We start from the raw sequence: 16,691 nt of genomic DNA, 5'->3' as shown, positions 1-16,691 counted from the left end.
GTCTCGGCCTCTAAATTAGTAAACAGAACGTCTGCATAGGTCATAATAATACCAAAAACATATACGCATCATATACAAATACCTACAGAAACGAACAAACATCAAATAGCAAATTGATTCACCAAGAATAAAAAAAACAAATAGCAAATTAAATTCCCCAAATGCTGAATATGAATGATTTCACCAAATTAATACGAGTCCAGTTCAAGTACGTACAAACCAAAATGTTTTTCAATACTTCTTTTTTCTTTTTCTTCTTCTTCCTTTTTTTTTTTTTTTTTTCCTTTTTTTCTTTTTGGGAACAAAAGAGGGAGATTAATACAATATATATTTTCACCAATCATTCTTAATCTGCAGCATGTTTCTAAGAAATTTTGGTACATTATAAATTACATTTATAGCTGCTTTTCTCCAATATCTTCAATGACCGGATTGAGATCAAAAAAATATAAAGACAAGAAAGAAAACTAAAAAAAAAAAAACAAATGAAAAGAAAAAAAAAAATGAAAAAAGAATACCATCAAAATGGGAGGAGCAACGACTTCCAGCTCCATTTGTCATTCATGACCATGAAGGATTCGGTCAAACCGTAACCATATCATCCCCCTCCCTTTGTGCTGCAGCATCTGCCAGTTTCTTCCATGTCAACTCTCGCTGTTCTTCCACCTCTCTAGCCTTCGCTTCTCTCTCTGCATGCTCTCTTTGGCACTCTTCGAACAACTCGACATCCATTTCCAAAAACATCTTCCGAATATTGATGGTTAGCCCATGAACCGCCTGGTTCCAGTGACTCTGGATATTCTTCTCCAACGCCTCAAAAATAATTGGTAATATGATATTCCGATTCTGAGCAATCAAGCTCACAATGTGTTCATTATTCCAGAAAAACAGGGCTCGTTCTGCAACCTACAAGTTGAAGAAAACACAAGGTAATTAGAATGGACCATGATTAGCATTCTTATGGAACAAGATTGATTAGAAACAATACATATATACTCAAGAAAGAAATATCTGCATGTAAACACGAAACCGACGGCATCAATTATTGAAAATAGTAAAAAAAAAAAAAATAAAAAAAATAAAAATCACCGCCTAAGCCCTTCTGAGTGTAAGCATGAGTTCAAGGATGGAAAAATCACAGCACAACGAGAAAATTTCCCTCATCATCCCTTCTGAGTATAAGCATGAGTTCAAGTATGGAAAAATCACAGCACGACGAGAAAATTTCCCTCATCATTGAGAACCAATATTAACTAAGTCACCTTATAATCCTTCTTTCTTTATTCCTTCCTCCCTTCAATATGAATAGCATAAGAGACATGCATAACTATAAGCAGTCTTAGTTCAAGAATACACACTGACTACAATTGAAATGCATATATCGAGACAACAAGGGAGAAGAAAACACATCACTCTTCATCAAAGACCAGAGCATTCAAGGCATCACCTAAAACACTACAACTCCTGTCCCTCCCATTTCATTTTGTTGATGTTTTAAGAATAGATATAACCAAAACGCAAATGAAAAAGGATGAAGCACATTTCCAACCTCAACTATGTTGCATCAGCACCTCCTTTGGGTTGAGAAAAGATAGAACAAGAAAAATTCTAGAGAAAGGATAAGTGAAACTCTTTAATATAACGCTGATGATCTTACAAGACCAGTTAATATTGCTGTATGCACAAACAATTTTCCAGCAACGCCACCTATCATAAAAAAATTAATGCACAAATCACCATGGATTGGTATCAAAAAAGCTGAATTAGTTTCAAATACAAAAAGCCTTGGGAAACATATGTTGAAAATCAGGGATTGATTGACAGTTCAACCACCAATAACGGATTCTGAGTAACGTTTCCTTCAGGCTTCAAGCATTTGAACTTTGGAAATTTTTTGGACAAAGATATGGCTCTCTATCTCCAAAACACACATATTCTTTATAATCACATCTAATAGCGCCATCAACACAACCCCACCCCCCTTTCCCAGGAAATGAAAATGAAAAATCCTCTAACCACTAAGACAACAGAAAAAACCTCTTACAGGAGATATAAAAAAAAAATTTTAAAAAAAAAAGTAAAAATAAAATAAAAATAAAAAAAGAGGCATAAAGCAAGGCTGTTATTTACCATTCAAATTAATGAGGCAGATGTGTGATAAATACTTCTGCATTCTCCAATTTAACAGAGATTATTTCACATAAGGAAGCATTTTGCAAGCATAAATAAGCACAGCTGGGATAGAAAGGCAAGGAATGAATGAAACGATAATTAAGAAGTTCAAGATTTATTTGGATCATAAAAAGGAGCATCTATTCGATCAGTGTAAAAAGCATCGACAGGTTAGAATAAATACTCATTATGCACACACGAGTATCAACTATAGAAAACTAATAATTGTCCCAGTGCAAAACTTCTATGAAGATGCAATTTACATTCAACATACAAGTAGAAAAAGAGTAGTTGAATGGAAAGGCAAACTTTTGGACAGAGAAAAAAGCAAGCAGCTAGGAATACAATATAATCGCATAATTAGATTCTTAATAAAGCAATTTAATGAATTAGTTCAGCAAACCCATAAAGTTGTCAAATCAATATATAACTATCCTGGCCAAAAGCATTCAAATTAGAAACATAGACGCAATATATGTATCCATACCTGAAAGTGAGAGCTATTGAGACAGCGGGCAATCTGTCTGAATAGAGGAACCATGCAGCGCTGAAATTCCGCAGCTTGTGTAGCCTCTAGAACTTCTTCAAGTTCTCCAAGGAAAAGAACTTCCTTCTGACAATTGGTAACCGGCCAATATTTCAACAGACCCCTTATAACTATATCTGCCAGCTTGTAATCCTTTTCGACAAACTGGGTAATGCAGTAAGAGAGCTGCTGATGATATATAGTTATGGACTTAGGCTTATGCAATGGTATGAGAGCCCGAACAAGAAACAACTTATGCTCCTCTTTCATCGGCAGGGCAAACCCATTAATAATACTCCCAAGAATCTCCAAAAGCTCTGCGATACCACTATGCCTTTCGGTCTCATATATAAACCGATAGAAAATGTTATTAATTGCCTTCCTAATAAACGGGCGGTGCACCATAAACTTTCCATATATACGATGAAGAATCGTCTTCAAGTACTCTCGCTCGCGTGGATCCTCAGAATCAAACAAATCCAACAGTTTCAAAACAAAAGAGTGATCAATATACCGCTTGGCAACCTTGGTATCGGTATCGGATGAGACAACATATCTAAGAAGCAACTCGTAGACGAGCTGCAAATGCGGCCATGAGGGTTCCAAATAAGGCTCCTCCTCGTCGGGATCGGCATTATCTTGGCCGGTATTTTCGTGGGAAGCCGGTGGCAAGCACCGGAATATGTTCACCGAAATCATCCTAATCATCTCCTCTTGACAAGTCTCGGTGATCTTGCCCGACCCGGATTGGATAAAATCAACCAATTCCATGAGGGTCTGGCGCTTGATTTCCTTCTCTCTAGCGGACTTAAGGGTATCCGAGAAATCTAACTGAACGCAGCAAATCTGCAACTTTTTGAGAAACAAAGTCTGGCGCTCAGTCACCGGCACGTCTCGGAACAAAGGGAGGGGCTCCACCGTGCCGGAAGGCGGAGCCAAAGCTGGGGGAACAGCTGGTCCAACAGAATTGGGCCCCGATGCGACGGCCCCTGCCCGAGAAGCGTGGTTCACCACCACATTCGTTGTTGATATGGACCCGGAATTGCGATTACCGGGCGGGCCGTATCCGTACAGCGAAGGATCATTAGCGTCGGACTTGGAGGGCTTTCGATGCCCACCTTTAATGATTTTCTTGAACATTCTTCAAAAATGCAACAAACCCTAAACCTAAAACTAACCCTACGATTGGGGTTATTGAGTTGGCTATCAGAACAGCAGGAGCTGGTGGCCGCGATAAGGTGGTGGTGTATACTGTGCGAAACGATGGATCATCAGGCATGGAATAATAGCCCCTAGATTGGTGAATCAAACATCTGGGGACTTTCTTTTTTATTTATTTTTATTTTTTTACCTGACCCGGCTAATTTTTTGCATCAGAAAAAAAAAAAAAAAAAAGGGCATGGATCTGAAAAATTTTTAGATTCTCGAGAATAAATGAACCATACTTGAATTTGGAAATGAGTTCCTCAGAAATTTAAGATCCGTACATAAACTCATCTGAGTCGGGCCGCCGGAACACCGGCGTTTGATCGGACGGGTAAAGTTCCGGCGATCAACCCGATGAGGCAGAACGCCAGAGAGAGAAAGAGAGAAGAGAGCGAAGAAATTGGAGGGTAGATAATTAAGAAAGAGAATAAAAAAATTTTTAAAAATAAAAATAAAAAAGCTTAAAACAGGAAAAAAAAAAAGATATATATATATATATATATATATGAAAATGGAATGATTGCATAAACCGCTTTTATAATCCACACACATACACACACACTCTCTCTCCCTCTTAATTTTTTTTTTTTTTTTAACTATCTATAAATTAATATAATCAAATTTCTCTTCTTTTTATTCATTTATTTTTCTTTTCTGTTAAATATTTAATAATAAAAAAGAAATAAACTTACTACTTTTTCTTTTCTTTTTTCACTTGTAAGGACAAAAAGAGGAAACTTCATCAAGTTGATTGGCCATCTAACTTTAAATTTTATTATAAAATTTTTAAATCACTGTTTTAGTTTTCTACAAATAATTTTATCGCATGTGGTATATTATTAAAATTATGATTTTGTCATGAAATAAATTAAAGTTTTCTTTATTTTTTATTTTTTTTTTATCACCTGCTTATTACACGTGGATCATAAATGTTTGATTGTACGAACCAGATATTTACCAGGTTACCTCTTCCGGAGTGTGTCCCCCTCCCCCCTCCCCGCACGACACCAAGATGAGATTGCAATACGAAATAGGAAATAACATTGGATTCTCGTACAAATATGGGTGTGGGCCCCATCCATATCTTATTAATTTACTCCAACTCCAAGTTTTTTCCTTCTCTTAAATTTTTAATTATATTATTTTATGAAGAAAAATTAATGGTATTATTGCAAAAACTAAATTTCAATTATTCAATAATTCAACTGTAAGAAAAATACTTTTCTTTTTATAGAAACAAAAACAAAAACAAAATATTCAAAATATAGATATAATAGTAAATGTCAATGATAATTAAATTAGAACAATTTTACAATCGCACAAATTATTTGTTGGGTGAAATGTATAATTTAATAAAAATTAGGACTTGGTTAACCATGTTTAAAAACTCTAGATGATAGAATAAAAGCAAGGCAGGATTTTATTCAACAAATAAACAATAAAAAAAAAAAAGGCCCAAGAGCCAAGCAAGACTTAAGTTGGTATTGAATAAATGCCGAGTCAAGGAATCCATGAATTATGAATTTGATGAAATGTTGGTTTCAATTTAATAATTATAACAAGATCTTTTAATGTTGTTATTAGAGTATTTCTAATGGCTTATTATATTGATTCTATCTATTTAAAAATCATTCACCGCATCAAATAAATAGATAATATTTAAAAAAAATTCTCTCGCATACTTCTGTGCATTAGTTCTGTAATGCTGATGTGAAAACAAAAAAAATAAAAAATGTGAATGATTTTGTGTATTTATAGAAACTTTGTTAGACAAATTGAATCATTATTTTATTTATTCTTATTGATTTTTATTAAAAAATAATAATTAATGAATTTTTGGTTTTTTAATTATATATAATTTTAAAATAAAAAATTACATATTAACATTTTAAACAAATTTTATTAAAGATAAATTATCTAAAATATTATCTATTAAATAGAAAAAATATCATATAAATATAAATATTTTTTAAAATCAATACTATATAAACTCAAATAGAAAAAACAATTAAAGATGCTTTTGCAGCTAAACTTCTAATTGCCACATTATGTGGTAAGGAATTCTAGTAGTCGAAGTGGGTCCATCTCTTGATAAAAAAAAAATAATAATAAATAATTAATTAAAAGGGGATTGGATTTTTAAAACATTTATAGTAGATAAGTATAATATAATATTGAGTGTATAAATATTAATTTTTATTTTTTCATTTATATATTTTTTTAATTACAAAATATGGCACCAAAATAGGAAGCCAATGGCAATGTGTTGAAACTTCAAAACCCACTAAAAAAGCCAGAATCCAAGTCACAATCGGTGGGGATTTATAATTTGACTAATATGCTAAGTTGATAAGGATGAAATGGTTTTAGTCTGTGTTTGGGCACACGAAGAAGTAAATCTGGCCTTTGTTAGCAATCCAGTCTTGCTGAGTTGCTGTGTGGGTCCAAGTGTTAATGAATTTTTTCAGCGACTGGGTCAGGGTCAACTACTATGTAACAACTAACAACAAATGACTTAAATGGTATTTAGATATTTTTCTTAATATGGTAAATTATATAAATATATTTATACATTAACAAACATGCATATTAGTGCAGCAAAAAAATTGAAATTAATAATGAACAAGCTATTCCAATTGTCCCTTCAGAGACAATTTCAATTATTTGTTTAAAAAAAAAAAAAACAATTCCAATTATTCATATAAAAGATTCCTTAAGTAATTATAAATTTAAAACGATATTATTAGTTGTCTCTAAAATATTTAATTATCTTTTGTAAACTAATATATATTGATTAGCCAGTTTATTGCCATCTTATCCCGTACAAAAAGAACGTATGTTTCTATAAAAAATAATAATAAAAAAAAACGTATGTAATTTTTTAATGCATTGTCGGGCTGTTATTGAAACTTTGACCATATATTATTAATCGTCAAGTTTAGCCTCTCCGATAACTCTTAAGAAATTTGGTGATCAAGCAGCCCTCTTCCTTGCGTTGTCCTCCCACTATCGCCGCTAGAGCCAAAGAGCTTTGTATCAAAAAAGAGTAAGCCACCCATTCGGATCCTGCAATTCTGTGGATAATCGTACGGCTGGATCTTTTACAAAAGGTTTAAGTGTAAATTGTTAGAAGCTTTTTCAAACTTGACTTGTTTTTAATACTTTACATGTGTTTTTTTTTTTTTTCCTCCCTTTTTTTTTTTCTGTGAAGTTATTGAAGTTTGAAATTTAAAACTTTTAAATTTTGTTAAATATTATATTAAATTAAATTATCACTTTTAGATTATTATTTGTTAGTAAAATAAATAAGGAAATAAAATTTTGAAAAATAATCCAAGCTAGATTCCACTGTTTGGAAGATGAGTAGAAAATAGAATTTTTTTTGCATTCAATTGTATGTGCATGACCTCGCATTATTTTGATGGATTTAAAGTTGAAATACGACATTATATTGAAACAAAAATAATTGCTTTGTTTTTGTAATAAAGCTGCTTGTTTGTAAAAGAAGCCCTTTTGGTCAATAATATAAAAAAGAAAAATAAACAAGTCCAAATTTTAAATTTCACTGAAAAATACATGCTAATTTAGAAGTTTACACAAAATTCGCACTATGTTAATTTTTTTTTTTAAGTAATATTCATCTAAATTTAAAAATCCAAATATTGTTTTTTTTTTTTTTCCCTCATTTAGCACCAAAACAATCAGATGGAAATTCCTTAATCACAACTCTACACATGGCCGTGGCATGTACCAAACAGAGAGTACAGTAATAAGTGATTGGATTTTTCTACATTCATTGAAATAAATCCACGTGCATATTTGTTACATGTTGATGATGTACGATTTTTTAATGTATCATTTTGTCTCCCTGGCCAAACTCCAAACTCTACAGCGCATCCATTAACAACCTCATGAAGACCAAAACCAAAATCGCATAATGTCAAAGTCGGCACTAGATTTCAGACCGAAAGGAGAGAAAGTCGGCAATACTAGATTAGCCTCCTATACCAACACGTTATTTTTATGGTGCACCAATTTTTTTCATATATAATTGCGATTGGACTTCAAATTTGTATTATAAACAAATATTCGAAAATTTTCTTCAAATTTGGGTCTTGGAAAACTTTATTTTGTATGTGCTAAGTTGTGTGCGTGTAAAAAATACTATATGAGCTGTGTTAAATTAAAGGGTTTTCGCTTCACTAGCTGATAAGTTCCAAGTATATATGCCATATAATAAGATGTTTAGAGACTTTATCAAGGTCTAATTCCAGTTTATTATTATTTAGTCTTGCTTACATAATTAAAGGCTATAATATTAGGCATACAGTTGTGAAACTCAAGTTGGAAACAGTAATGATATTGCTGGTGCTGATGAAGAGGGTTTATTAGGGGACAAGGCTGAAGAATCTTATCCATGCTAATGCCATGGCCTTTTTTCTAGGTGTAGAAATGACGTCCACTAATGAAACGTAATAACAAAGAGTCAAAAAGATTTCTTCCCCCCACTAAAACACTTCGGTAGGATTAATCTACCAATTTTTACCCTTTAAGGACTAGTTGGTGCGGATAACTTTATTATTCCCCAACTTTGATACCACCCTTACTTTTTAAATTTAGTTTTGAAACCCACCCTCGTATATACCACTCTATCCGTTAATGCTTATTTTGGCAAGTGGTGGTGGTGGTGCTGCTACTAATTCCATTTGTGTAATTAATCTCTCCTTAATTCCATATAGTATTTCGTCTGCTTAATTAGTCACTTTGCGCTTGAAATATTTGCCTACTACACAAGAAATACGACCAATTTAAGATGAATTCGACTTCCATGATGAAGCTGCCGTTCAGTGCTGGCCTTGCTGCTTATATATATTTGATCGGCTTCCTTTCTTAAACGGTCATAATCATTTTCCTTCACAAATCATTGGCATTGTTGTGTTTTCATTATTTAATGGGAAAACCATAAACTATATTATTACAAGTGTCTTAATAAAAGATGAGAAAAGATGTCGTCTTGGTGTGGCTAGACGTGATACTTTTAGATAACGCTTCGTATAGTAACAAAATTTAGAAAAAAACAGTCAATGCTGTGTTGACCGTCTAATGCAGACCTAGGCGCAAACTTTTTTGTTTAAAGTTTTTTTTTTCTAATTTTTTTTAAAACAATATTAAAAAACAATTCATAAAAAATAAAAGATAAAAAATATATATATTGTTAAAAAATGAAAACTTTTTTAAAATTAAGTTTTTTTTCTTAAACAAAAAAAATAAAAATGATGAATAAGAAAAAGAATAGTAATAAATTAGAGACTCTACTAGCAAGTGATGCTAGTAATACACAATTATCGATTGCCGAAGGTTGTAATGATGATGAGATGGCGAATGATATGTTACTACCTAAAAAAGATTCTAGAAATGCTCAAGTTGAAATTAGGAAGCCCGAGAAAAATGATTTTGTATCGGATGGCATGGAAGATGAATTGGATGAAGATATAGATATTGAGTTGGAGTCCGATAAAGAATTAAACAAGAGGTAGATTATGACAATAACTAAAATATGTATTAATCTAGGAATTATTAGATACTTGTAGGTTTGTAATATATATGTTTTGAAATTAATCTGTTGTTGAAAACTTGGAAAATATGAATTTTTATAAATTTATTATGATCAATTACATGCTAATTCATGTTTATGACACATACAAAAGTAATATAAATTTATATATATTTTTACATTTAAAATATAAATTATTTTGTTTATTTAATAGCTTTATAATAATTAAAATAATAATATAATTGTGAAACGCTTTTTTACACATAGTTTCGCCTGAAAATATCTAAGATCGTAAGATTTAAGGTTTGACATTGCCGCCTTACGACGCCTTACTCCTTTTATAACACTGATTATTAAGTAAACAATTATAAATTTGAGATGGCTCATTATGATTTTAAGTATGTGTCTTTAAATGCCCACTCTCTCTCTCTCTAGTGATTGTTACCATTTTACATGGTATTGGTTTCTATATGTTTATATAAATAAAACAGTTTATATGCTGGTGAGTCCAATGTATATATAAAAACTATATAAATATTGAATCCACTACCATACATCACCACCGGTGACATATAATAATAGTACTCATCTTTAAATGCCCCTCTCTCTCTCTCTCTCTCTCTCTCTCTTTCTCTCTCTCTCTTACGTTTCAATACTCTAGATTTCGTTAAGCCCCCGTCCCTGGCTTGTATTAAGAAGTTAGTAGCTTGGGGCTGGGCTTGGCTTTGTCCAGCCATGTTGGTTCCTATAAGGCACTGTAAAGGATTCCCAGAAGTGGAGGCCCATGTTTGGATCTCTTAAGAAAATTAAAAAGACATCTGGGATCCAAAATTGGGATCCAAAATTAGGCCCATGAAAAGTCGAAGTGAAATTTTAGGCTTGGCCCAACTGGTGGCACCACAAAATCTGCATTCCGCATCAGGGCGTGGTCCCAAACCAATTGCAGCATTGAATAGTCGGCTTTCGTCATTCATAATTGTCTTTTCCCTGGTTCCATTAGTAGCATGAGATTTTTTAACTTTCTAAATGCACCCATTTACTTAGCATGTAGGTTGATATTCTCCTTAAAGAGGCTCTCTTTTGTGTACCTAACCTTTTCTTTACCCACCCACCTTCGGAACGAAACCAATTATATGCGTATATAATTGCTTGTTGAAGGATTTATGGGTAGAAAGAAAAAAGTGTTAGGAAAACATGTTTCAGCAATCCGCACGATTATTCTAAGGCTGAAACCGTTATATAATGACAAAAACACCCCCTTCACTTCTCAAACAAATGAAACTAAATTGGGTTGGACTGGGAACTAGGAACTCCGCAAGAAAAACAAAATTCTGTGTAACTAAGAAAAGTATGATGTGATTGAGAAAGATACGGTAATGGAAGTGGGAAAGTGGGGATAACCATAAACCATCACTTTTTTGTTTCACATGCCATTTTGGCTTTGAATGATTCTCTCTGACTTATTTTGGTAAATATATATCTATTTTTTTTGGTTAGAATCATTTTGGTATTGTTTGAAAATTAAAACGAAGGAAATTCATGTTGAATGGGGCAAATAAGAGGCTGACAGTGATACTCTAAAATCGAGCGCATGCTGTGGTGTGGGCACAATCTTCCCACAACAAAATATGCTCACGAAATGATCGAGCTGCATGCACCACCACCACCACCTTTCGGCGTCCTCCAAAATGATGGCCAAAGCTTCTTCGTCTTGTCTTCATAAGGATCTCCGGATTTGCAGATATGATTTATGACCATTTGGTCCACGACCATAGGGTAAGCACAGAAAGATTGCGACCACCCATGAATGAATTCTTACCTGCCATGACACATTCCCAACTAACATAAGAAGACAAAAATATATGGACCGACTTTAATTTATTATAGACAGGTAGGGAAAATTTTTTGAAGTATATGAGCTAAATATGCATCTTCTTTCTTCCCCTACCCTAGCTAGGCAATCCAAACTCTTCAGCCAAACTCATTATTTATTTGTTTATTTATTTTTATTTTTCCTCAGGAGACGAGGATCACAATTTCAGTAGGATAACCTCGTAGATTATGAAACAAAACCCTACGCAATCCATTCATTCAAAATCTCATCATTTATTCCGCGAATTGATTAACATAAATTCAAAAGTTCAAAGGTCATTTTGCTTTATCTCTAACTTTTTATTTGACAATATTCACTCTCCAAACCGGTGATAGGCAGGCTTTCCTCTTTACTCTCCTCTGTGTTTCTTTATCAGTGATTCACATGAATATCTTTATTAATAAAGATTCTTTTATTAATATTATGGGATCCACAATTTATCTGGCTTTGTATAATAGTTATATATATTTTATTATGAGATCCAATTACTTTAATGATTAATGAAAATAATGAATAAAGGATTGGTAGGTAAAAAATATATATTCTAAGAACACCTAACCTGGGAAAAATATTGTATCAAAACTTAAAAAAATAAAAAATAAAAAGTAAAATATATATTCTAAGAACACCTAACCTGGGAAAAATATTGTATCAAAACTTAAAAAAAAAAAAAAGGGAAATGGAAAAAGAAAAAACAAGTTAAATCCAACGCTAACTAGCTAATTCCTCCTACGTATTTGATTGAGTCCCGTAAAAAGAAGATCAGATTTATTTTAGTTGAATTTGGAAAAGGTTGGATTAAAAAGAATTTCGATGGATATGCTTATCAACTGATTATATTATCATTTTTTTAATTACAATAAAATATATCCAAAGTCTTTTGTTAGAAAATCCATAATATAATAAAATTCAAAATGTTAGCGTGATAAATATTAATTGATTGATTACATTATCAGTTATTTTTAGAAAAATACATACAAAGTTTTTCTAAATTTGAAAACTAATTTTGGATATTACAATTTTATAAGTGAAAAAATCTTTTTTTATAGATCATAAGATAAATAAAAATGTTAAAAAAAAAATCTTACTTATACATATTATAAGACAAATAAACAGGTAAGAAAAAAAATATCTCACTTATAAATGATAAAACAAATAAAAAGATAAAAATGAATACCTCTAAGTAAACAAATACGGCTAAAGTTATATGAATATCAAATCGAGAATTTGATCAATCAAAGATCACATTGGATTAGTCTTATCTACTTGGCTAGATCTTTGTGATTCCAAGCAAATTTCGCACTTAAATTCTTCATCCCTCATTTCTTCTATATGTTACACTGCTTTTTCAAAGATTCAATATTATTAGTAGACAATTTGAAAGTTCCTTCCCTGGAATCTTGCTGAAGTATTATCCTTTTAATTTTTTTAAAATATTGGTGTACGTTAGCTTTAGCATATTATCTAACTTGTAAAAGTCATTTTTATTCCATAATTACATAAAGGTACAGGCATATATACCATTCATCTCCTACAATTTTTTTTTTTTTTTTTTTCATCTTTTGCTTCCAATTCATCTCCTGCAAGCCCTTTTTTTTTTTTTCCCCCTCCTTTTTGAAGGAATAGCCCTTGCAAACTTAATTGATTTTTGTTTTGTAATTCACTAATTTCTAGTTTTATTAATATGAAATACTAAAAACCAAAAGTCACTATTTTTTTTTTTTAAATTTTTATTCTTTAACACATGGCGAAATAATCTCTTAACCTTTTGAGGAATCTGGCTAGAAGCCTTCATTCCGTTAACCGAGTTTAGAGTAGAAAGGTTGATTTGGTTGTGGTCGCTGAACCCAGCTGTCGTCAAGTTGCAGTGGAAGTGGTTTGTATAGTCATCGACTTATTGGCTTGAAATCATTAATTATACTGTACTACGACATAACACCTGTGATGTATATATACATCTTTTTCGTAGCATTTCCACAATTATGTAGTGCAGACGACATATAGCCATAGACATAATTTAATTTAATAATTCCTATATCCACTTCCTTAGAAAGTCATGGGCAAAATTAATAAAAACTCGTACACAACTTTGACAAACACAAAGAAACACAGTATAATTAGAATTTGCTTTCTTTCTTTTTCTATTGATTTCTTGCAGAACAGAGAAAATTAATTAAGGAAAAAAAAAAAAAACTATCATTACATCATTTCCCCGTGCACTTATTTACTGCAATTTATCCATACAAATCATTTCTATTAACCTATTCATGAATTAGTAGTACATTCTGATTGTCCTTTTGTTGGTGCTGTGGAGGTCTCAATCTCCCTCAAGGGTAAGTCACCATGACCATTTTCAGTGCTAGCCACAGTTTCGGCCGTCTTTACTCCTTCTCTGAATTTCTTGTAGATATCTCCTTTGTAGAAATTTCTGGTCCGAATCACCAGAATTACAGAAATCAGGCAAGCAAGCAATGTTGCGGCGGTGATTATGATAAATGACATTTTATAACAATGCGCTCCAGTGCATGTCAATTCCTGCCCTGCTTTCCAAGGACGACCCTGAGCTGTCATTTGCTTCAACGCCTCTTTATCATACAAATAACCAGCCACTCTCACATTCAGAATATAAGCCCCAACAGGGCTTGCGCCACCGCCGAGATTGTATAGCGTTGCATAGTATTTTAGGCCGAATATTTCCGATATGATAGCGAATATCAATGGCCATTGTGCACCGAAACAGAACCCAATAATCACAGAAGCCAAATATAGGGAATTGGGAACGCCAAAGGCAATTAATAGATGGCCAACACATGACAAAAGAAGAACCACAGTGAGCATCATTGGACGAGGGAATTTGTATCTCCTCAAGAATTCCTCGGAAGCGAAACCCGAGACGACTCGACCGAGATAATTCCATATGCTGACGAGAGACACGAAGGTTGTTATGCTATGAGCTGGATAGCCCAATGCTTTCCCGATCTGACCCAGATTGTCGATCGCCGTCAACGTCCCGCCCACCCCACAAGTCGTCACTGTGAACAGGATTATCATGTCGATGCTGAAAATTGCTTGCAGTATGGTGTAGTCTTCGCCTCTCTCCGGCGGATTAAAAACGTTTTGGAAGCAAGAATCGACCTTTCGTCCCGGAGTTTCTGGTACTGGCGGCAATGTTACTTGAACTGGATCCGGGATCGGATTTTCGGTGACTACTTTTAGCTCAGGAGGAGAAGGAGGATCAGTGGTAAGAGCTTGTAATTTGGTCTTCCAGAGGTTGAATTCTTCTTTAAAGACAATGGTAAGAGGAAGAAAAATCAGAAAAACGACAACCGAACCACTTACTGTATACTCGATTCCCGTGAATCTGAGTCTGTCTTGTATAATAATCAAAACCATAAGAAACCCAGCAAGGCCGAGTGACATGTAGAGTAGATTATAGAAGATCTTGAGCTCCTTTGTTTGTCTAACAATCTTTATTACCCGAATGATTCGGAGAAAGACCAAGGAAACAGCAGCTGGAAGCCAAGCGATGAGTAAGATGAGAGATTTTGAATCGTCATCACCATAGAAAGTATGATAGAGCTGAGTAATAATAGCACCGCTTAGACCAACAAACCCCTTCAATAGGCCCAAAATACTGCCTCGGCTTTCGGGGAAACTTTTAACACATGGTACCAAAGCACCTGTATTAGCATATGTTTGTGAATTTGCGCCAAGGCAAATATACAAACACATTTGCCATACACGGGGTTTGGCTATTCGGCCTGTTACGGCCAACCATATCATGAAGTAGCCGGTGAAGTTCATGATTGCTCCGACGGATAGGACCACCCATGGGGGTGAGACCTCGTTGATGAGACCTGAAATGATACCAACATTGCCACCCAAGTCCTTGAAGGAGCTTAGCAGATTGAGGGTAGATTGGTCATATCCCAAAGACGTTTTTATGTCTTTGGAATATAGGCTGAACATGTAAGTTGCTCCAGCTACCGACATGATTAATATGGCAGCGAATATCATGAACCATTGGCCCAGGATCAAGTGTACACCGAAACTTCTCATCTGTGATATTGACCAACCACCACCACCTGAACTGAACTCGGCCACCACCATCTTTTCTCCTTTTTTTTTTTTTTTCTTTTTTCCCCCACACTTTTGTTAGACTACTCTGCTTAATCTCTTGACAAATTCATACGGATATATATAGCGAAAATAAGAGATTTCAGGTACGTGTGAAATATAGAGTTTCACGTTGACTAGCTAGTTGACTCGCTAGCTAGCAGGCAGTCCTTAGAAACGAACGGAAGGCCATGGGATTCCTAATGATTTTATTTATTTAAAATGAGAGATTCAATATTTTAAAACAGACAATTTACGGGTCTAGACAATTAATGCATCGCATGTATGGCCCATTTTGGAAAATGACAGCCACCATATGCAACTTATTTTCAGAAATGAAATTCCATCTTTTGTAGCTGTGTGAGTGTTGAATTTTACAACAATAATCAAAAAGCTGCTTTGTCTTTTTGTCCTGCACTCATGGAAACCTGCTGCTTTATTTAAAAATCCACACGGTTTAGCTAAGCTAGATCCAAAATATAGACCCAATAAAATATAATTTCAACCATCAAGTTCCAAAATATAGACCCAATAAAATATAATTTCAACCATCAAGTTCAAGGGGAAGTAAGAAAACAATCGCACAGTAGGATTATTTTGTTGATCACTTACTGCCACGTGATGAAAAATGTAGACATTTTACTCTTTCAGTAAATTTCTTTTTCAACATTCTCAATCAGGGTTCGAAGGATGGGTGCTTTTGGAAGGGTATGAGGGTAACATGTTCGTAATTGAAGTTTCTACCAAGCAATATAAAGTGACATCACTAACTGCGTCATAGGAGGAAGACACACATCTTCCAGAAAATGACGTCACAATCAAACACCATTGCTGCCAGTTGGCGTTATCTGCACAAGATTTGTGGACTTATCGGGATAATTTGACTTGCTGATCACTTCGCTTGTGATCCACAATTTATTCAACGAAATTTTATTTTTCTAAATCGCTTTTATGTATAATTTGACAAATATTGGAAAACGGTTTGATCACGGTGCATTAATAAAATTAAATTGGATTATAACCCATCGACCTGTCGCACTTTTTTGTGTTTTTGGAAAGAAATTAATACATATACGCTTTTTCTGATCACTACTGTTTCAATGCCTAACTATACTTGCTTTGGTCGAAAATGAACAACAAATCGTTATCCGAACTAAGTCGGCACTGAAAGCCTAAACCTATTGCACTGACAAGACCGTGGACCCCATTTATTAGGGTCCAATCTCACAGCCCAAAAGTGGAAA

General features: G+C 33.7%; 2 protein-coding genes across 4 annotated transcripts; both read right to left on the bottom strand.

Moving 5' to 3' along the window:
• Window positions 1-141: 141 nt before the first annotated feature.
• Window positions 142-4,366, bottom strand: LOC107431957 (serine/threonine protein phosphatase 2A 57 kDa regulatory subunit B' beta isoform). Of its 3 annotated transcripts, none has more exons than XR_003057991.3 (3): window positions 2,660-4,366; window positions 1,090-1,294; window positions 766-906 (listed from the first exon to the last, which is right to left on the bottom strand). XR_003057991.3 is itself a non-coding variant. In XM_016042995.4 (2 exons), the coding sequence occupies exons 1-2, from the start codon at window positions 3,836-3,838 to the stop codon at window positions 583-585; spliced, it is 1,503 nt and encodes a 500-aa protein (XP_015898481.2). In that variant the 5' UTR covers window positions 3,839-4,363; the 3' UTR covers window positions 142-582. The 3 variants fall into 3 exon arrangements, 1 of the variants encoding a protein (XP_015898481.2); XR_003057989.3 differs by lacking the exon at window positions 1,090-1,294 and adding an exon at window positions 1,550-1,707 and having other exon boundaries at window positions 768-906; XM_016042995.4 differs by lacking the exon at window positions 1,090-1,294 and having other exon boundaries at window positions 142-906; window positions 2,660-4,363.
• Window positions 4,367-13,445: 9,079 nt separating this feature from the next.
• On the bottom strand, window positions 13,446-15,566 carry LOC107431966 (protein NUCLEAR FUSION DEFECTIVE 4). The gene has a single exon (XM_016043008.4). The coding sequence runs from the start codon at window positions 15,439-15,441 to the stop codon at window positions 13,597-13,599; it is 1,845 nt and encodes a 614-aa protein (XP_015898494.1). The 5' UTR covers window positions 15,442-15,566; the 3' UTR covers window positions 13,446-13,596.
• Window positions 15,567-16,691: the final 1,125 nt, after the last annotated feature.

This window comes from Ziziphus jujuba, chromosome 11 (assembly GCF_031755915.1).
Source record: "Ziziphus jujuba cultivar Dongzao chromosome 11, ASM3175591v1".
Lineage (NCBI taxonomy): Eukaryota > Viridiplantae > Streptophyta > Magnoliopsida > Rosales > Rhamnaceae > Ziziphus > Ziziphus jujuba.
Note: the sequence above shows the minus strand (reverse complement) of the source record. Positions and strands in the feature narration are given on the sequence as shown.